The sequence below is a fragment of the Rhincodon typus genome, chromosome 39 (assembly GCF_021869965.1).
Source record: "Rhincodon typus isolate 14 chromosome 39, sRhiTyp1.1, whole genome shotgun sequence".
Taxonomy (NCBI): domain Eukaryota; kingdom Metazoa; phylum Chordata; class Chondrichthyes; order Orectolobiformes; family Rhincodontidae; genus Rhincodon; species Rhincodon typus.
The window spans coordinates 15,819,321-15,842,635 of NC_063370.1; the positions used below are offsets into that span (position 1 = coordinate 15,819,321).

Consider the following 23,315-nt stretch of genomic DNA (forward strand, 5'->3'; position numbering starts at 1 on the left):
GGGGGGGGGGGGGGGGGGGGGGGGGGGGGGGGGGGGGAGTGAGGAGGAGCAGGTGGGTGGTGGTGGTGGAAATCACAAGAGCAATTTAGATCTAAACAGAATTTAAGAAGAACTTTTCCTGAACCTTATCAAATTTAATGCGAAAAAGACAATTGCTTTATTTTCCAAGATACTGTTAATATTTGGGCTGATTCTACCTCCCTTGAGAAAGAAGGGGACAGGAACATAAAAATCAGTTCCTTAAACAAGTTAAAAAGAACTGAAATGTCCAGTTGTAAGTGATTATTAAAAACAAGATTTCCTCCTGAATTAGTAGAAGAATTTCAGAAATATTTTACATCCATATCAGGAAACAAGCCAAGAAGCTTTTACAATTTAAAGTTACAATTTAAAACCAAAACTGGATACACAATATAGCAATCAAATTAGAATACAACATTCATGCATCAAAACCACATTTTACTATGTATTTAACAATTTGAATGACATTTATTCAGGATACTACAGAAATAGCCTGTTAATTTGGCCATTTTGGAAGCCAAAGTCCTTTCACAAATACTATACATTAGCTACAAGGAAGAGGTTGAAAAAGAACTGCTGCTGTCTAATGGTCAATAGTTATACTGTAATCAACTTCCAGAAAGCGATTACCAGTTGTGTAGTTGTGCAGAAGGATAACTCCTACACCAGTTCTACACCAAACAATTCAGGGTTGATAAGGTTTTAGCCACTGCTTTTTGTACATATTCAACAAAAGGACACAATATGTAGAATGCCAGCAGGTATTGAAACACCACTGAATTGCAACCAAGTCTTGGACTTGAATTCAATTCTGAACATTGATGTAGAAAGTCACATTTTAAAGCTTTTCATTCAGCACTCATCAGGGCAGAAATATAAGAGTGCCAAATTTCAAAGGGAACAACAATTTATGCTGAATGATAAGGGTGCTTTTTGGTTTGCAAGTGGCCCCCAACTAGTGAAAGTGCTACCATAGAGAATGCAACAGTAGTTACACTGAAGTTTTTTGTTTTAAGTTCAAACTAGACAGGTCGACTCTGTTTGGGAATTCTCCGAAATGTCCAGGCACTGTGCCTTTGCAACTGATGTTTGGGGGTGGGAGTGAGGGTGAGGAATGCGTTCCAGGAGCGTTCCCTATGATAATACCTTGACCACAATCCATGTATTAACCGATCAGCACAATTCTCACGTTGTTAAAAAAACTTTGAAACGTGATATTTTTATAATTCTGTCCTGGTGAGTGCAAAGGAAAAAACGTAGACAGAATTTTTTTTTGCAACAATACTCAGCTATCCAGTGACTATTTTAATTCTGAATTTAAAACAAAAAAAAAAAACCTTAAGGTATATTCACGGGATGTGGATGTCACTGGCTAGCCCAGCATTTATTGCCCATCCCTATTTGCCCAGAGGGCAGTCAAGGGCCAACCACATTGCTGTGGGTATGGAGTCACGTGCCAGCCAGACCAGGCAGGATGGCAGTTTTCTTCCCTAAAAGGATATTAGTGAACCAGATGAGTTTTTCAGACAATCGACAATCATTTGACTCTTTATTCCAGATTTTTTAAAAAAACAATTCAAATTCAACCATTTCCCATGGCGGGATTTGAACCTGGGTCCCCAGAATTTTACTGAGTCACTGGATTAAGTCCATTACTTTCCTAAAACTACTTAAAGTAAGAGTGTTTCATACCAATCTAAATTTTTATCAAATGCATAATACACCTACCCTAATTGGGCAGTGTAACTGAGGACTCAAAGATATTCAATGAGCACAACAGTTCACATCAGGGCAGAAAGTTGTTTTGTCCAAAAGGAAAATGGCCAAGCCATCAGCTTATGTAATCTTTCAATCTGGTGTCTCCACTGGTCAGTTAATTCTTCAGCATTACTTTTCCATCTAAATGCACTTGTTACATGTTTGTTAACCCATTAGAAAAGGTTCTATCTGGATGAGACCAGCCTTTACATTACTTTAGAGCAATAAAGTAACACCACAAAAAAAGTGAAATAAATATCTGATTTATTTCTAAATCTTTCAGTACAAACCGCCATGATTTAAAAGGCTTTGGCATTCAAGTTCTGAATGTACATGGGAATTTCAAATACAAGACATTGTCAGCAATCACTGTTGATTGCTTTGAGGAGTTAGGTGAGTATGAGGGAGAAAAGGAACAGAAGTTTATTTTGATAGGTTAGAAACAGCATACTAAGGAAGACTCATGGAATGTGAACCGGTTGAATGAATGGCCTGTGTGTTCTGCACATCAACTTAACCAAGCATAAAACACAGATACAATTTGTGTTCACTGTGAAGACCTCAATGTCCATGATCACTGGCTACCAATGCAATCACCTATGAATGATTTGGGTATCACAGGGCGGGGACAACTGAATTCTTCTGTGTCACAACTGAGGCTGATACCTTTGCTTAGTGTAAGCAGGAACATTCTCTTTTGTCACCTTTTTACTCTCCACAGTACACATTAAATTTAAAGATAAAATTACTTTTTTTGTTAAGAAAAGGGGGGGAAAAACAAGGGGAAAAACCAAGTTTTATCCATTCACACCACAATTAAGTGTCAAACAAAGGAGGGTTAACTTACCTTTCTCCACTATGAAAGCAGCAAGGCTCCCTCTGCATCCTTTGTACTTAGGAAGAGATTCCAAGAGCATATTCAATACGCAATTGCTAACTGCTGCACAACGGATGGGGTGAATGATTAGATTTTCTGTAATAAATCATGAAGTGCACTCAATTAGATTCAAAAAGTAAGTCGTTTAAGACATAAAAATAAGTCATGTTCTATTTCATTAAAACTTTAACTCTCACAAAAGCCCCTCCTTTATTTACTACATTACTACTAGTCCTGAAAGTGGACAGATTTCTAGCTCCCTCTAACAGGACTGCCACTTAGTAAGTGGTCTAATCAGGAGCAAACCAATGTGCTTCTGATTTTTCACTTGCACTACATTCAGTATAATGGGAGTACTACACTCGCCTGAGTCAGAGGTTTGATGATTCAAACATATTCCAGAGACTTGAATACGTAATCTAAGCTGACACTTGCTACAGAACTATCATACTATTGAAAATGTTTTATGTCAAATAATTATGGATAAGGGAAGGGTAGCTTTCTTTTAAAAAAAAAAAGATTGTACTTGGTTGCTTTTTGCAGGCCTTACAATATAAAAGATATGCATTAGGTTCTCCCTGCACACTGAGCAGCAAGAGTGTGCAAACACTGGGGTTTGAGCCAAGTCTGGGTGGTTTAGGCAAGTCTACATTTGCTAATTGTTTAAAGGGGCAATTATGGCAATTAGTGGTGTGGTATGGTCCTCCTGTTGGATGTGCGCCGTCAGGGAACTTTTGACTGTCCCTAGAGACGATGTCTGCCGGAAGCATGTTTGGCAGTGGCTCATAACAGACCATTTAGATCGGCTGGAGAGAGGTAGTTGGAGTCACTGAGGAACATACAGGAGGCAGAATGTGATGCATAGTAGCTTCAGAAAGGTGGTCACACCACAGGTACAGATGATTGTCAGGAGAGGAAGGTAGTGCAGGAGGCTCCTTTGGCTATCCGTCTCTCAAAATGGATAAAACCGTTTTGGATATAGTTATGGCAGATAGCCTCTTGGATAGAATAGTGGCAACCAGGTCTTGGGCACCATAGCTGGGCCTTCTGTTAAGCAGAGTTTGTCAAAATTCAAACAAGCAATTGCTTTAGGGGTCGCTCCAGTAAGGACACAGACAGGCAATTCTGCAGTCAAGAGCAAGACTTCAGGATGGTGCCTTGCCTCCCTGGTGCCAGGGTCAAGGACATCTGAAAATTTGCTGCAACCACTCAAAGCAGAGCGGGAGCAGACCGAGATCATTGGTACCAATGTGTACAATGAGATCTTGATCAGATGGAGTTTAATGAGACAAATGTGAAGTGCTGCATTTTGGTAAGGCAAATCAGGGAGGGACTTACACATTTGATGGTAAGGTCTTTTGGAGTGCTGCTGAACAAAAGAAGGAGACCTTGGGGTGCAAGTTCATAATTCCTTGGAAGTGGAGCTATGGTAGACAGGATAGTGAAGGTGGTGTTTGGTACGCTTGCCCTTATTGGTCAGTGCACAGAGTATAGGAGTTGGGAAGTCACGTTACAGCTGTACTGTACATTGGTTAGGCCACTTTTGGAATACTGTGTTCAATTCTGGTCTCCTTTCTATAGGAAAGATGCTGTGAAATTTGAAAGGGTTCAGAAAAGATCTACAAGGATGTTGCCAGGGTTGGAAGGTTTGAGCAATAGGGAAGAGGCTGAATAGGCTGGGGCAATTTTCCCCTGGAGCGTCAGAGGCTGAGGGGTGACCTTAGAAAGGTTTATAAAACCACGAGGGGCACGGATAGGGTGAGCAATCAAGGTCTTTTCCCCAGGGTACAGGAGTCTAGAACTAGAAGGCATAGTTAAGGTGACAGGGGAAAGATTTAAAAAGGGATCTAAGGGGCAATCTTTTCATACAGACAATGGTGCATGTATGGAATGAACTGCCAGAGGAAGTGGTGGAGGCCGTTACAATTACAACATTTAAAAGGATGGGTACATGAATAGGAAGGGTTTAGAGGGATAGGGGAATGGGACTAGATTAAGTTACGATATCTGGTCAGCATGGACGTGTTAGACCGAAAGGTCTGTTTCCGTGCTGTACATCTCTATGACACAGGTAAATGGATGAGGTCCTGCAGACTGAATATAGGAAGTTAGGCAGGAGGTTAAAAAGTAGGATCTCAATTGTAGTAATTTCCAGATTATTTCTAGTGACACGTGCTAGGGAGAGTAGGAATAGGAGGATTGGGCACGACTTACAGTTAATGGTAAGGCCGTGGGGAGTGCTGTCAAACAGAAAGATCTAGGAGTTCAGGTACATAGTTCCTTGAAAGTGATGTCACAGGTAAGCAGGGTGGTGGTGTTGGTGTTTGGCATGCTTGCCTTCATTGGTCAGAACATTGAGTATAAAAGTTGGGACATAATATTGCAGCTGTACAGGACATGGAGGCCAACTTTGGAATACTGCATATAGTTCTGGTCGCCCTGATAAAGGAAGGGTATTATTAAATTGGAAAGGGTGCAAAAAAGTTGCTGGGACATTTTTTCCCCCCGCAGAGTGTAGGAGTTTGAGAAGGTCACCTTATAGAGGTTTATAAAATAATGAGGGGCATAGATAAGATGAACAGCCAAGGTCTTTTCCCCAAGGTAAAGGAATTCAAAACAAGAAGGCATAGTTTTAAGGTGAGGGGGAAAAGATTGAAAAGGGAGCTAAGGGGCAACTTTTTCCACACAGAGAATGGTGCGCATATGGAATGAACAGCCAGAGGAAGTGGTAGATGCAGGTACAGTTACAACATTTAAAAGACTTGGACAGGGTATGTGAATAGGAAAGATTGAGAGGGATGTGGGCCAAACACACGGAAATGGGACTAGTTTGGGAAACCTGGTCAGCATGAACAAGTTGGACTGAAGGGTTTGTTTCCATGCTGTATGGCTCTAAGTCAAAGGCTATAAAGGAGGAGGCAAAGCAAAAAACCCAAGATGCAACTTCTAAGAAGAACACAAGTAGTATCTGGAATATCCTTTCCAACATTTATGAAAAGATGAAAAAACTAGTCATTATCCTATTGATGGTTGTGATACTTAATTGACTGCAATTGGATGGCATTTCATTTCTTAGTCTTTAATGGGATGAGAGCATCAGTGGTAAACAGAATAGATTGCCAACACCTAGTTGCCTGAGAAAGTTGTGGTGAGGTGTCTTCTTAAACCACTGCAGTCCATGTGACATAGATACACCTATAGCACTATTCAGCATGCAGTTCCAAGACTTTCACCTAGCGACAATAAAAGAACAACAGTGGGGAGAAAAAAAAACAGCAATATATAGTCACACACCATTCAGGCTTGTAACTCAATTGGAATTCTACAAATTCCTATTATGAAACTGAATCTACCCTCTCCATGCCTCTCAATTTTATATACATCCATCAGGCCACCCCTCAACCTCCGATGCTCCAGTCATGAATGATGGTGGACAGTTAAACTACTGACTAAAGGAACAGGTGGCACAAATATCCCATAAGATATAGAATTAGGCTATTCAGCCTATCAAGTCTGCTCCACCATTCGATCATGGCTGGTATGTTTGTCAAACCCATTCTCCTCCCTGTAAACCTGGAGTAATTGATTGATTTTTTTTTGTCACACGTACCAAGATAATGAAAAGTATGGTTTTGCATGCTATAAATCAAGAACCTAACTGTCTTAAATACACTGTATGACTTGGCCTCTAGAACCTTTTGCAACAATGAATTCCATAAATTAACCACCTTCTAGTTGAAGAGATTCCTCCTCATCTAAGTTCTAAAGGGTCATCTCTTCATCCAGTATCTCATACAAGTGGAAACACCTTTTCCACATCCACTCTATCCAGGTCTCAGTATTCTGTAAGTTTCAGTCAGAATCTACCCACCTCCCACCCCCATCATTCTTCTAACCTCCATCAAGTAAAAACTCAGTCATAGGACAAGCTCTTCATCCCTGGGATCATTCTTGTAAACTTCCTCTGGATCCCCTCCAACAGCAGCGCCTCCTTCCTTAGACATAGGGGCTCAAAATTGCTCATCATTCCAAATGCAGTCTGACCAGAATCTTACACAGCCTCAGCAGTACATCCCTGCTGCTCTTATGTCTAAGCTCCCTTGAAATGAGCATTGTATTTGTCTTCCTAACTGCCAATTGAACCTGCATGTTAACCTTAAGAGAATCCTGAACTGTGACTCCCAAGTCCCTTTGTGTTTTCAGATTTCTGAATAGACTTTCCTTGTTTAGAAAATAGTCTATGCTTCTATCCTTCCTACTAAAGTGCAAAGCCTCACCACTTTTTCCACATCGTATTCCATTGGCCACTTCTTTGCCCACTCTCCAGCCTGTCCAAGTCCTACTGCAGCCCTTCCATTTCCTCAACACTACCTGCCCCTCCACCCTATTTTTGTCATCTGCAAACTCAGTTCCATCAAAATTGTGAACGCATAACATGAATAGTTGTGGCCTCAACACTGACCCCTGTGAAACTCCAGACTTCACTGGCTGCCATCCTGAAAAAGACCCCTTTATCCCCACTTTCTCCCTTCTTCCAGTCAGCCAATACTCTATCCATGCCAGTACCTTGCCACTAACATCATGTGCTCTTATTTAGCAACCTCCTGTTCAACATTTTGTCAAAGGCCTTCCAGAAATCCAAACAAATCATTGTCTAGCTTGCTCGTTACTTCCTCAAAAAGGATTCCAACAGGTTTGTCAGGCATAATCTCCCCTTGACGAAGCTGTGCGGACTCAGCCCTATTTTATTATGCACTTCCAAGCACTCTGCAATCTCATCCTTAATAAATGGACTCAAATGTTACCAACGACTGAGGACAGGCTAACCAGTCTATATTTTCCAGTCTTCTGCCTCCCTCTCTTCTTAAACAGGGTGTTAAATTAGTCATTTTCCAGTCCTCTGGGACCCTCCCTGACTCCAAATGGTTCCTGGAAGATCACCATCAATGCCTCCACAATCTCCTCAGCTATCTCCTTTAGATCTCTAGGGTGTATTCAATCTGGTCCGGGTGAATTATCCATCTTTAGGCCTTTCAGCTTCTCCTTAGTGATGGACACTACACTCAACCAACAGATCTGGCAGCATCTGTGGAGGAGAAAACAGAGTTAACGTTTCGGGTCCGGTGACCCTTCCTCAGAACAGATCCAAAACGTTAACTGTTTACTCCTCCACAGTTGCTGCCAGACCTGTTGAGCTTTTCCAGCAATTTTGTTTTTGTTCCTGATTTACAGCATCTGCAGTTCTTTTGGTTTTTGCTCAACCAACAGAGTCAGGGGACAGGAAGTTCTGGTATGCTACTGGTGTCTTCCACTGAGAAACTGATGCAAAGTTCCTATTCAGTTCATCCAACATTTCTTCGTTCCCCATTACTACTTCTCCAGCCTCATTTTCCAGCAGTCCAAATGTCTTGCCTTTCTCGTACCTTTCATATATCTAAAAAAAACTCTGGCAATCATCTTTTATATTACTAGCTATCTTCCCCTCATATTTCATCTGCTCCCCCCTTATTGCTTTTTTTTTTTTTTTAAGTTATCCTCTGTTGGTTTTTAAAAGGCTTCCCAATCATCTTCACCACATTATATGCTTTCTCTTTTTGTTTTTATGCTGTCCCCAACTTCCCTGGTCAGTCATGGTTGCCTCATCCTCACCTTAGTATGTTTCTTCTTCCTTGGGATGAATTTCTTCTGTGCCTCCCAAATTATTGCCAGAAACTCCTGCAATTGCTACTCCACTGTCTTTCCTGCTAGCCTCCCCTTCTAATCAACTCTAACCAGCTCTCCCATATATTTGTAGTTACCTTTAATCAACTGTAATACAGTTACATTCTGATTCTAGATTCATCCTCTCAAAACTACAGGATGAACTCCATCATATTATGCTCCCTAGGGGTTCCTCCATCTTAAGCTTCCTAACCAATAATAGATAATAAATTACGTTCTCTCCGCTGGGCAGAATTCTAGAAATACCCTTTCTAACCTGCCTAATTGTCTTTCCAGAGATAGTAGGAACTGCAGATGCTGGAGAATCCGAGACAACCAGGTGCAGGGCTGGATGAACACAGCAGGCCAAGCAGCATCATAGGAGCAGAGAGGCTGACGTTTCGGGCCTAGACCCTTCATCAGAAAAGGGGGAGGGGAAGGGGGTTTTGAAATAAATAGGGAGAGAGTGGGAGGCGGATAGAAGAGGGATAGAGGAGAGGATAGGTGGAGAGGAAACAAACAGGTCGAAGAGGCGGGGATGGGGCCAGGAAAGGTGAGTGTAGGTAGGGAGTTAGGAAGGGGATAGGTCAGTCCAGGGAGGACGGACAGGTCAAGGGGGCGGGATGAGGTTGGTCGGTAGGAGATGGAGGTGCGGCTTGAGGTGGGAGGAGGGGATAGGTGGGAGGAAGAACAGGTTAGGGAGGCAGGGACGAGCTGGACTGGTTTTGGGATGCGGTGGGGGGAGGGGAGATTTTGAAACTTGTGAAATCCACATTGATACCATTGGGCTGCAGGGTTCCCATGCGGAATATGAGTTGCTGTTCCTGCAACCTTCGGGTGGCATCGTTGTGGCACTGCAGGAGGCCCAGGATGGACATGTCGTCTGAGGAATGGGAGGGGGAGTTGAAATGGTTCGCGACTGGGAGGTGCAGTTGTTTGTTTCCTCTCCACCTATCCTCTCCTCTATCCCTCTTCTATCTGCCTCCCACTCTCTCCCTATTTATTTCAAAACCCCCTTCCCCTCCCCCTTTTCTGATGAAGGGTCTAGGCCCGAAACGTCAGCCTCTCTGCTCCTATGATGCTGCTTGGCCTAATTGTCTTTCCAGTTGATTTTGGTCCAGACCTGGCATATACATATGGGAATGCCCACTGATAATTGCGCAACATTCAGCGCCACGTGCTTGGATAAGCACAGCTCCTATAACACTCACAAAGCTCAATACCATCCGGAACAAAGCAGGCTGCTTGCTTGGTACACCATCCACTTTCAACATTCACCCCCTCCACCAGAAGCACAGGAGTAGCAATGTATAGCATCCACAGATGTACTGTTGTTACTCAAGCTGCTTCAACAGTACCTTCCAAACATGAGCTGTATCACCTACAAGGAGAAAGGCAGATGTGGGAGACCACCACCACATTCATGTTCCTTTCTAAGCCACACACTGCCCTGACTTGGAAGTATATCGCTGTCCCTTCACTGTCACTGGGACAAAAATCAGAGAACCTTCTTCCAAGCAGCACTGTGGGTGTATCCATATCACATGGACGGCAGTAGTTCAAGGCAGTGGTTCATCACCATCAAATAGGATTAGGCAATTATTGTTATTCCAGCCACATCCTATGAATAAAAGAACACATCAAGACAACAGTGGGATTACTTCCCATTTCAAATAGGACCTTATGTAGGAGGAAACAAACGTGCTTAAATACAGTTCCAAGGTTTCTGAACTATATTTGAGTTATTGAAGTTGGGCAACAGGTAATTTCACTCCATCTTGCATAGTGAATGACTTTCCTTGGTAAAACAAAGTTTGTAGATATTCTTACCACTCAGAACGTATGGTTTTCTCCCAGTTACTCTGGCACCTGCAGTTGGCTTTGTATCATCTGGAGCTGCTGATTTTAAAAAAGGTCAAACAAATCTATTACTTTGGGAGGTGGGGAAAGAGCTGTGTTGCATTTTACGGTGATCAAGAGAGACTTGCCACTGCTCCACTGCAAAAATTATAAAAATGCCCATTATTGAAAAGATGAATAATAGCAGCATTAGGTTTTTTAAAATCACTGACACTTTTTTAAATCAACACTTGACAAATCTTTCAGAATGATCAACATGTATGACAGAGGTCATCATTCAAACAAACAAAAAAAAGGGGCAAAAGATGAGTCATGGACCATAGGGTGGGTCATTAAAGTTGAAAGGAGCGCAAAGTGAGGACAAACAAGGTAGATATCCTTTTTCATTTCTTCTGTGTTCAGGTACCATTGACAAAAATAACTTGCATTTATATATCACCTTTTACAGGAATTTTGTGGCTTCACAGCTAGTACCCTTGCTTTAAGCCAGAAGCTCCAGGGTGAAGTCCAACTCTAGGCTTATTGGTCACAAAGGAGAGTTCATAGCACTGTTCAAACATTGAACAATCAATCTGCTAATCCAGCCCCCTCTCAATATTCCCTAAAGGGTAGAAAGGGAGAGAAGAGCAAACTAAACCAATTTAGGGAAATATCTCAAATTATATAGAGCAAGGTCTCACAATAGGATCTTTGTCTTTTTCTTTCAAGTAGTAACAACTTGAAACTTTTCTATAGAGGCAGGATTAAAATAAGATCACAGGTATATTCCAATACGAATTCCAAATTTCAAACAATACCCAAGCAGCCCAGATCTGTTTGAAGCCCTGCAATCTAGTCTCTGGCTTGCAGAGTCCAGTGTCTCTAGAGACTGGAACTCCCCAAGGAATCTCCTACACAGATTTAGAAACACCTCCTTACCACTGTAACATCATTTGTTTGAAAGGACGTCTGTGACTCCCTAAAGATTCATGCAGTACCTGAGCCTCTCAATATATGCAATGGAGAATTCCTAGTATTTGCTAAAAATAAATTTAGGGCCAAGCATGGATAGGAATCACTGGAATTAACATGGAATTCAAATTTTAAAATACGTTGATGAAACAAAGTAAGTAGTAGTGACTATGAGGTTTGAGTAGATTTGTAGCTCGGGTTGTGGGTTTTGAGGTTGGTTGGCTCGCTGAGCTGGTTTGTTGTTCCGCAGACGTTTCGTTACCATGCTGAGTAACATCATCAGTGCAGCCTCCGATGAAGCGTCAGTGTTTTCCCGCCTGGTTTTTAAAACTCTGGAGTCCATTAAGCTGGATCGCCTCACTTCCGGTTTTCCTTCATAGTGGAGTGTATATGGGGTCGAGTTTTACGTGTTTATTAATGGCTTTCTTCGTGGAGTGCCACGCTTCTAGGAATTCCCGTGCCTGTCTCTGCTTAGCGTGTCCCAGGATTTTGGTGTTGTCCCAGTCGATTTGGTTGTTCTCCTTATCCTTGTGGATTGAGCTGAGTGAGTATTGGTCGTTTCTTTTTGTAGCCAGTTAGTGTTCGTGTACCCTTGTTGTTTGTTTCCTTCCTGTCTGCCCAATGTAGTGTTTCTCAGTCTCTGGAGGGGATCTTATAGATGACATTGGTCCTGTCCATGGCGGGGAGTGGCTCTTTAGTTCAGGTGAGCAACTGTCGTAGGGGTCTTGTGGTTAGTTCCGATGTGTCCCTGATGTAGGGCAGTGTGATGAGTGTGTCGGGGCGTGCAGCATCTTCCTGATGTTGTTCGTGTAGGCATCTTCTGTCTCAGACAGGTACATGGATGGGATAGGTATGGAGAGATATGGACCAAACGCAGGCAAATGGGACTAGTTTGATGGTGAAGCAGGCAGCATGGTCAAGTTGGATTGAAGGGCCTGTTTCCATGCTGTAAACAATTAACATTTTGTTTTGAAAAGTAAAACAGACTTTGCTCAGTCAGAACCATCTGACCCTTAAATTAGAAGTCAAATTGGCAAGAACAAACCATTAGACTATTTTTCCAGCCCTGTTACCACATTGAACATTAAATCAATTTGTTAATTTCATGAGATGATTATGAAATGCATAATTGTCACATTTTTGACAATGCAGAGAGCTTTCCTCAACAACAAAATTTTTGATCACCACTTAAAATGAAATTCTGATAATATGCATAGAATGTGTGATGAAAGGCCGACAAACAAACATTCACAACAACAGATTCTCAGTTTAGATCAAGATCATTTTGACAAATGACAGCACATATTCTAATAGTTTATATCACAGGGACATTTGATGTGTTTGTTCTCCTGGGATCACCAAGTGCTTATTTTACAGACCACTGTTTTCTTGTTATTGTAACACTGTTGTTGTTCTGCAATTGATATTGTTTTTCAAAGGCAAACCATACTGTGACATAGGTACAATCTAGATTGCAGTGGTAGAAATATTTTTTGAATTATCATACACCTATCTAGAAAGTACTTTTGTAGGCTTGGAAATTCTTGACACCACACCCAATTTATCCAATTTGTCCTTACTACACCAGAAGTGTTCTGCTTAGCAATATGGATTGGCTCCTGTATAACTGCAGGGCATACAGGAGAAGTAATTAAGAGCTCCTTGCACAAACAGTGCTGAATGGCTTTTGAAATATTCTCTGCAGTCATGGGTGTTCTGTGGATCCTGCCATTATGGCTGGAGGAATGAAGGTATTAACCAAGGAGAATGAACAGGAACAGTTAGGAATGAGAGCAAAGAAACTACACAAAAAAGGTCTTACACAGCCAAATTCCAAGCAGCACTTCTACTCAACTTTAATGAGAAGCAATATTTAGGTCCAGCACTGTGTGCAGAGGAATGGAAGAAAACTTGGGCAGCTGCCACAATGGGGAAAGTTTGCTATGGTACTTTGGCTAAAGACTTTAGAGTTGGAAATGGCAGAAGCCCCTGAGCTGTGTGCCTTGCTTGGTCTCTTTGCTCACTCCTTTGTGCCCACTTCGTGGTTTATAGCATTCCTGCTTTGCCTTCCTTTCTGCACTTTTCTCCTTAGGTTCACAGCACTTCTTTCTTAACTTGCTTTTTAATGCAGACAAAGCCAGGTAGCTCATCACGTTAGTCAGCGGTGATCAGTTAAGGGCATGTTGCTGTATGGCTGTGTTAAACTCACATGTACATCATATGCCAAACACACTAAGTGCTTCAACCAAATAGCCTGGTTTCAAAGTCTAAAGGAGAGAAGTCCTCAGTCAAGTAAAGGGAGACACCCGTCAGAAATGGGGTCCCAGCACAGTATTTAAAGGCGTCATCTGATATCAGCCTAGGGGCTTGGGCATAGTTACTTTGCTGCTTGAAGTGCTTATAGTCAGGATCATCTAGTGTGAGGGGGCCAATGTTGGGCACACCACCAGCAGTCTTGGCTCTTTCTGCCCTACTATTTTGTTCCAGGAGAAAACAGTCCACAAACTCGGAGATTGAAGGAGATAAAGCAGCTGACATATGTTTTCATGCTGGTGCAGGGAGGGGGAAAAAAAAAGTGAATGAGGTGGTGGTGGTGCGGAGGTTATATAGGCAATGCGTTGTATACAATAATTAGAGTGGTAGCGCATGAACCTTGGTGGGAGGTGGGTGCATTAGCAAAGTGAGAGTGAGCTAATAAAGAGATGGTGGCACTTAGCAGTTGTAGCAAAGTAGTCATTAATTTTCTTGTGGCTTTGCTGGGCATTCCTCCATACAAGAAGGGAGACCACACTGACTCAAGTGGAAACCGTGGACCAGGCAAGCAGGGTCTGGTGTTGTGGCCTCCTTCGCCAGTCCTGAGCAAGGACGACAGCTGTTGTCTGCACTACCTCATTCACCAGGACCTCCAGGTCCCGGTCTGTAAAGTGAGGTGCCAACTTTTACTTACTTGCCATGTCCAGTGCAAATGTTGCAAACTGTGGAGGGCAGCTTTAGACTGCCACTGCTTGACCAGATGCACACAAGCCTCTTAAATATGGTGTCTGGGCATGGAATCCTGGGGTGTTTGGTAGTGATGATTACTTTTGCCTACAGTGAATGGGAGAATCAAGCTGCCATCAGACAAGCTGGGTACCATATTGTTTTGGAGGTGGGCTGGGGATGATAATGCAAAAAATTCACTAGGCTTTGCAGAGAGAAACCCTCCATGAAACTCAGTGAAATTAACACTTAGCTGATTTCTGGTAAGAATCAGCCCAATGTCTTCTTGGAGCTTTATACTTTGTTTCTTGCGTACCACAATTACAGTATTTATATAATTTAGGTAAAGTAAGGGCCTCAATATCAACACTGTCAAACTCCACTACAAATGTCACAGTTTGAAAAATGCCCATAAACAATTACTGCTGGTTTCTTATCCTTCAGTCAATTTAGTATCCACACTGCTATTTTTTTTTTCCTATCATTCCACGAAGTACAACTTCAAGTTCATTGGTTATTGAGTGTCTTTTGGAAGTCTATGAGCACAAAGACCCAGGCTTTCATCAACCCTCTTACGTCTTCAGAGAATTCCAGCAAGTTGGACACTATTTTCCCTAACAAATCCATGCTGACTCTTCCAAATCAATTAACATTTTTCAATATGATTATTCATTTTACCCCACATAATTAAGACATTTCCCCACCACTGAAATTGAACTGACTGGTGTGTAATTGCTGGGATGATCTTAACAAGCTTTTGCCAATATGACCAGAATGTTTTCAATTCTCTATATTGGTCCAGCATCATCCTTAAATCCAGGGAATATTGAAAGATAATTGCCAGTACACCTATATTTTCCACTCTTATTTCCTCCAATATTCTCATGGTTTATAAACTTTTAAGTACTGTTAGCTTATTCAATACTTCCTCCTCAAAATGAAGTCATTCTGGTAAACAGAGTCTCTTCCAAGTCACCATGACCTAGGCAAAATCTGCCCAATACAAAGTATTCATTTAACACCTCAGTCACGTCTCTTTCTTCTATGTACAAATCCCTTTTTAGTCCCTAAATGGCCCTCCTCCTTTTATCATCTTTTTAGTCCTGGTGTACTTAAAGAAAAATTTGGGATTTTTCTTGTTATATACAGAAGCAAATATTACCATGAACATTGCAAATCAAAGAATTATTTGGTCTGTTTTAGGATAAAATGTTACCAAAATTTCTTGAATTATGTGTTATCCAAATAGCAGCAATATCAACATGCCACTGTTAGTTGCACTGTTGAGCTATTACTCTCTATAGAAGTGAAATTTATGTTACTACACATTGTCATAAAACAATTTTTCAGACTTGGCAAGGGCATTATTTTTCAGTGTTAAAAAGGGATTTAACAGTCAATTTTATTCTTCCTTTTAGCAAGCTAGTCAAGACCAAGAACAGTCACAAAATACTGTAAAAATTACTCAGATGGAAATTTCTTGGGCAGCAGTACAAGGACTTGAATGGCAAACAGACGACCATGTTGTCTCTAAAATGAGGAAACACCAAACAATCTCAAATAAAAGGTAATATCCTTCTCTTTCTCAGCTCATGAACACACCATGTAATCAGATGTTTGTTGATTCGCTAGCTTCCAACTTTTACCCTTTTTCCAGCTTACTACAATGGTTCTTAATTGTTTGATTCCCAGTTTGCTTAGATTATTGACCCAAAACAATAGCTTGCTCTTTCACTCCACAGATGCTGACTGAACTGTAGTCCATTTGGTAGTCACTTCCTTAGTTTTACTTTGAGGAAGTGATTTCTGCATTTACATCAGATCTTTGACAATCACTGTTTTTATCATTATTAAAGAGAACACAGTAGTTACTGCAGAGGAAACAAGTGAAGCGACTCACTAAAGGTTAACAAGTAAAGACGTGTTGGAAATTTGTTTTGAGAACATCCATATTTTATAAACCTTAAAACAAAAAGTAATTCTACCATCAGAACAAGTGAACAATTTAGAACACAACATTGCTTGTTTATGCTGGATGCAAGCAATGTTGTGTGGTGAAATAAGTATAATTAATGCAATAGAGTACTATTATTCAACCAATGTTTCAAATGTGTGACTAATCACAGAATTCTACAGTGAAAGATATTTGGCGATAAATAGCAGGCAATGTTTGTGTCAGGAGATTAGAGAAGAAATGAAAACGCTTCTAAAATTCAGTTTAAGAATGCTGTTGGAGAGCAATAAAACATTTGACCCAAGAGTTGCCTTCATCTTAAAAAAAATTCTGTTTCCTTGTTCAGTAAGAAAGAATCTGAATTGTACCGATAATGCCTCTTCGTATTACTCTAAGCTTTGTGTAAGTTAGAGAAGGTTTTAGCAGGGTGTAAACTGAAACTTTCCTCCTTCAAATGACAAAGACCTGAAGCTATTAGATTGGAAAAGTTATATATTCCTAGCTTGGTCACAGCACAGATTAATTGACACTCAGGAACAGAGAAGAATAATTAGGTTAAGATCATATGATCCATAATCCACTGTTTAACATTCCCTTTTATTTTAATTACTGTTTCTTCAGGTATGTTCCTTCTCTTTTGGCCTCAAGCCTCTGACCTGCAGACTGCTGAATAAGATGATCTTTGTCAATTTAAGACTGCACAGCATATATTAAACTCAGCTTTTAAGTTACCTGAGGGTTTACATATTGAATTGATAAGTTGCTGATTAGGCATCTGCAGAATTGTCCAATTCCAGGGCCTGAATTATCACTGCCAAAAACTGTTACTAGGATAGCATGCTGGAAATCATGCCCATTATTCCCAGAGTTGTCACAAAAAGTTGAAGATTTTACAAATACAGAAAGATTCCTCAATTTGCCTGTCTTTTGTACTCAGTTTGACAGGAAGCATGGATCAGGTTTCTGTACTTAACAAGAATTGTTATTTATTGCAAGTAATTAGACTCTAGCAACAAGTAAACAGTCAGAAACTGTAAGCTCATAACACTGCTAGTAACAATGTAACATCTGCACCTTGGAACTTGGGGTGCTTTTCCTGGGTTTTTGGCAGTGATAATTCAGGCTCTGGAATTGGACAATTCTGCAGATGCCTAATCAGCAACTTATCAATTCAATATGTAAACCCTCAGGTAACTTAAAAGCTCATAACACTGCTAATTAACACAAACTTGCCCATACAAACACACAGACAAGAAGAAAAAAATAACATGGCTTATGGATGGAGGGACAAACTGGAAAAGCAGTTCAGTGATTCCTGTTCACAAGGGTTGCTGAGAGATTCTCATACTGGTCAGACAGTTTTACACAGAGTTGTGCCCACCACCACCAAGTTATAAGTACTTCCAGGTGCAGTTATAGGCTGTAGGAAAGGCTAGCCTTGGCGATCTGGCACTTTGCTGCAACTATGAAAATGAAAAAGAACAAGTTTGTCAACCCTCACCATTCCTATCCATGCCACCCAATTCCTTTCTAACCACTCCCATGACCTTGTATAGCCCAATGATAATTTAGTGCCAACTTGTGCCTACCCATGTCCCTCACCCATTGCCCTTACTCCTCTAGTATCCATCTTGGGACCTATACTGAGGTTAACAGAACTAACTCATCAACAGATATCTAAAAGAAATAATCTTTATTAAAAACAAGCATTTGTAACTACAATCCCACTTCAAAAAGACTTTGATTGCCAGCTACTGGAGTCGTCAATCTGAACTAACAGGCCTCCCACTGTGAAATTAAGAAGTTATGAAATAAGATGTGTAGCTCTAACTCTACAACCACCACCTCAGGCTTACGGCACTGTATTACACTGATGAACGGACTGTCTAACTTCAAATAATGCTGATCTTGCTAATGTTGATCTCACCTAGCACACACACGGTGTGATGTAACCTGTATGCCTCTGTCCAAGTCTTTTCTCACACTATGATCTGTATGTCCTTGCTTACAATGATCTGTCTGTGCTGCTCGTAAACAAAGTTTTTCTCTGTGCTTAGGTACATGTGACAATAAATCAAACCAAAAATCAGTAAAATAGCAAGCATAAAGTGCACCCTATTCCTATTTCTTCCTCTGAGGGGAAGGGGCTAGGTTTAGGACAGAACTTAGAATCTGGCATCATTTTAGTTGCTGGCTGAGCTATCTCCATCTGCTTGAAAATTCAGTCTCACATTTCAAGTTTTAGGAAGGAGAAGACCATAAAGGTGCTAGAGCAGAAATTAGCCATTTGGCCATGCAACAGGAACTGAAATCTCAACTTTGCTTCACTACCTTACCCCTTGATACACTTCCTGATGGAGAAAAAAAAATTCAACCAACCTCAGCCTTGAATATACTTAACCACCAGACTCTACAGCCTTCTAAGGTGAAGAATTCCACAGATTCACTATACCCTCAGGAGAAATTCTCCTCATCTTAGTCTCAAATGAGTGGCCCCTTATTCAGATTATGCTCTCTGGTAGACTTTCCCACAAGGGAAAACAACTATCGCATAGCTATACTTTTAAGCCCCCTAAAGAATCTTGTATGTTTCAATAACATCACCTTTAATTCTTCTAAACTCCACTTAGTATAGATCCAATCTACTCAACCTCTCCTCGTAAGAAAATCTCCCCCATTACCTAGTGAACCTTCTCTAGGCTGCCTCCATTGGCAGTATATCTTTCTAAGAGGACAAAAACTTTTCACAGGATTCCCAGAAATGAAATCAGAGTTAACGTTTCAGGTTGAGCGTCCCTTCCTCAGAACTGAGTTAACTCTGATTTCTCTCCACAGATGCTGTCAGACCCGCTGAGCTTATCCAACAATTTCTGCTTTTGTCTTTGATTCAAAACATCTGCAGGATGTTTACACAGGATTCTCAGCATTCTCTGACTAGCGCCTTGTATATTTTTAGCAAGACCTCCCTATTTTTAATTTTTCATTCCAATAAAAATAATTGGTCACGCTCTATTTGCTTTCTAAATTACCTGAAACTTGGATGCTAGTTTTTGAGATTTATGCAAGAGGACCCCAATCTCTGCGCTGCAACTTTCTCTATTGAAATAACATTCAATTCCTCTATTCTTCTTGACAAAGTGAGTAATCTCACATTTTTCACACATTATATTCCAACTGACAAGTTTTTGTCCACTGACCTGTTATCCTCACCAATTGCACCCCACCATCTATCATCCACAAATTTGGCAATAGCACATTTGCTTCCCTCAAACCATTAAATATCTATGTGGCCCCAACACTGCCCCATGGTATTCTACTGGTTACAGGACACCATCCTGAAAATGGCCTTTTTATCCCAACTCTCTATTTGATTAGTTAGACAATCCTCTATCCATTCTAATATTGAAACCCAACAGTATTAAGTAGCTTGCGCACTTTCCGATCAAACGCTTATTGGAAATACAGATCTTATATCTAGTAGTGCCCCTTTATCTATCCTACTTGTTAGTTCTTCAAAAGAATCCTAATAAATTTTTCAGGCATGATTTCCCCTTAGACAAGGTGCAGGGCAATTTACAAGAGTCATGCCAGGGATGCCCGACTTTATTTACAAGGGGAGACCAGATAAACTAGGTGCGTTTTCCTCAGAGCTTAGAAAGTTAGGGAAAACAGAATTATCACTGTCAAAACTTCTCTATTTTGAAAAAGTAGAAGTGAAAAAACCTTCCACTTACAGAAAGGTCAGTAACTAGAGGATACAGATTTAACAAATTCGTAAAATGGACCAGTGCGGAAGATAAGTTTCTGAAATTCATTTCAAAAGGTGGTTGATGCAGATTCAGCAGTAACTTTAAAGCAACCTGCATATTGCATTATTTGAGGATAAAGCAAGGAAAAGAAACTGATTAGACAGCTCTTCCAGAAAAAGTTGGCCGAGCAGAGTGAATGGCCTCCTAATTCAATGAGTTAGGTAACTACATTGGGGAAGTTAAGAATTTTGAATATGAAGATTTAGGACTCATATTCTGAATGTTAGACTATTATCCAATTAAAATAATTTGGGACTAGAAGTACCTTGCTTTAGTCATTAATCCCTGTTGCAACGCAGTTATTGTTACTGGCACTTTAAACTCTATTATTTCATTCTGAAACTTGTAGAGATGACAAAGGTTGTCTTAGTTATCCGTATACTTCTGGATTTCAACTGGTTGAGTCCAGATTTGCGCTCCAACTCAACTTTTGAAGGGCCTACCTGTTTTTACTGCGCTATACCTGACATACGATTCCTTCTTTCACCAAACTCTTGATATCCCTTGACGCCCAGAGACCCCTGGACTTGCCAAGCTTGCTCTTCCCTCTTAAAGGAAGGATGCTGGCCCTGAATTCTTCCTATACTAAGGGGCCTAAGTGACATGAGATTTGGTGCAGAATTAGACAAAGTCTGCCGAGACCTCTCAACATTACAAGTATCTCACCACTACCATGCTTGCTAGACAGCAATGAGGTGTCAGTTAATTGTTTAGTAAATACCAATTCAATTAATATTCAGGTTCCTATCTTATCGAATGTACTGAACTAGCTAGATGTGGAAAATTCTCAATATGAAGTCAGTGTAGGTCAACTTCGCTGATGCTGTCAGACTTGCAATTGCTGTTTTTCTGTTTCAGAGCAGGAACTTCAGCTCGTCACTTGCTCCAAGAGACCTCCATATAGGACACTAAACACCAACATCTCACAGCACACTCCATAAACACCTACCACATGCACCCAATGTCCACAGACATTGGCATCAGATGTGTGCCAGCCTCCAAAATGCTTTAAGGCACATAGAGGTTACATGTAACCTCTGCACTCAGGGACATGCATCCAGCTCAAGGAGTAGGCTAAGCTACATTTCCAAGCTGTCTGCTTGGTGGCACACCGGTCACTGATTCAGCCTATTTGGATACTCTCAGCATTCTGCCTTGCATTGCTTTGCCACTTCAGCCGGAGATATTAGGCTCATTTTACTTCTGTCCTGCCATGCAGAACCAAAGCCAGGAAGTGTGTCATGGTTTCAGCTGTCCTCAGTCAAGTTAAGGGAGATAGCCTTTGATCAGGGAAACCAGCACAGTAAGTCAAGGACAACTTCCATATTAGCCCAGGGGCTTAGACATGGTTAGATGGTCAGAGAGTCAAGCTACCCTCCATATTAAGAAGAGTAGCTGAATGCTAGACAGCCCACCACTCCCATCTGGACTCTCCCTGCTCTATTCGAGCAAAGACAAAGTAGCAGGTATCACCGGAGATAAAAATGGTGGCATATATTTGGGGCAGGTGGGCAGACGTACTGAAAGAGTGAATAGGTAGCAGGGCGCAGAGTATTCAGAACTAGTGTTGTCAGGGCTTGGAGTGGTTAGGAGTCTGTGGAGATGTTGCAGTCAATGGCAAGAGTGGTAGGGCATCTTGGTATCTTGGTGGAAGATAGGCAAAGTAGCAGAGATAGAGTGAGAGTGGGATACCAGAGAGAAGATGGTGATACTTAGCCTGGCAGACTCAAGGAAGTTGGAGATAGTAAGAACTGCAGATGCTAGAGTGAGAGATAACTCAGTGTGGAGCTGAAGAAACACCCAGACCAGGCAGCATCAGAGGAGCAGGAAAATTTTGGGTCAGTTTCTGAAGAAGGGTCCCGACCTGAAACGTCAACTTTCCTGCTCCTTGGATGCTGCCTGGCCTGCTGTGTTCCTCCACAGTTATCCAGGAAGACAGTGACCTGGTTAGCAACTCTGGGCCAGACTGGCATGATCTGCTATCACATTCTTCACTGCTAGTATGCTGGAGGATCAGGATGCCCTTTCTCTGCACTACACTGTCCTCCAGGACCATGTCTCTGCTCCCAAAATGGGTCTGCAATGTCCAGGACAACTGTCAGAAACCAAGCAGTGCAGCTCCAGACTGACAGTGCTGATCTGGGTGCACAACAGGTTTTTAAAAAATGGCACAGGTGCAAGGGTCACCAATCTTCTGGCAGGTATCCAGTCATGGCAGATTGTTCTAGTAAAGCATGAGGAAAGACTGGAATAGAATTAAATGCGAGGGACATCATAATAGTGGGGTGTGTACTTAATGACTAAGGCTCATGTTTGGGATGTGTGAGGCCATTAAAGAGAGAGTGAGGAACGTCAATTATTAGATAGGCTGAGATCCAAGTCAAGAAGATTGAGAGAAGATTTAATGGGAAGTGTTCAAAGTCAGGAGAGGGATGGACAGAGCAAATTGGGAGAAACTGTTCCCACTGAAGGAATGACTGAAAAACAGAAATTCTGTTGAAGAATCATCAATCTGAAACATTAAAGTGTTTTTATCCTGACCTTGCTGATTGTCTCCAACACTGACTGTTTTTATTTCACAAACAGAGAATGCTGATTCACAATGAATGATAAATGGCAAAGAAATGGCTGAACACAAAAGGAAATTTATTGTTCAGAAATTATGAGAGGGCCCTTGCACAGGAGGAATTGTAAAAAATTGTGGCTTTGGTGGGTGGGTAGGAGAAAAAGTCCTCACCATTCATGAATCAAATGACAGATCTGTGAAGACTATTCCTGTTCCAATAAAGGTTTTGAGAAGCAAGTTAAAAAGTAAAATTGAAACCTCCATTGATAACAGATTTTAGTTTTCAAAGTTAAAATTATCCAACAATGATATAAAGACACTGGTCAAAGTTTCCATTTTCAGTGTTCAATGTCATAACTTTCATTCATCGTTAGAAATGCTCTGCATAAATCCTGTCTGCAGAATTCTCTAAGTTAGATGCTGAATTGAACAGAACAAAAAGTTTGTTGCATAGATACCTGGGAGATAGTTGCATCTTATTGGAACTTTTTAAAAATTGTCCTTACTTCAATTGCGCATGCTCTAAATATGAACAAAGAATAGAGGTGCAATATTTTACATTGTAAACAATACTGAGTTAATCCAACAGATATAGATTCCTTACCCTTGGGTGCAATTTTCTGCAACTGTTGGCGCAGTTGTTTCAATGTAATTTTTGCAGAATTATACTTGGCCTCTTTTTTGCTGAAACCCATTCCTTCTTTAAACTCGAATCCATCAACAATAGCACGAACAGAGTAACGTGAAGTGGCAGCAGCCTCTGGCAATCAAAATATGATTTTCACCATGATATAATATAGTAAGCAGCTATCTTCAAACATCACATCCTGAAATGGGCAA

The 23,315-nt window shown here is 41.1% G+C and overlaps 1 protein-coding gene across 1 annotated transcript in view; it reads right to left on the reverse strand.

Annotated features, from left to right (window-relative positions):
- The window catches only part of LOC109912963 (adenosine deaminase domain-containing protein 1-like), a 70,387-nt gene that overhangs the window by 20,984 nt on the left and 26,088 nt on the right, over positions 1 to 23,315 (reverse strand). The window contains exons 4-6 of the mRNA XM_048618238.1: positions 23,080 to 23,235; positions 10,187 to 10,252; positions 2,627 to 2,752 (exon numbers count right to left, since the gene is read on the reverse strand). Coding sequence (XP_048474195.1) covers positions 2,627 to 2,752; positions 10,187 to 10,252; positions 23,080 to 23,235 — 348 coding nt within the window. The remainder of the gene's footprint in view (positions 1 to 2,626; positions 2,753 to 10,186; positions 10,253 to 23,079; positions 23,236 to 23,315) is intronic.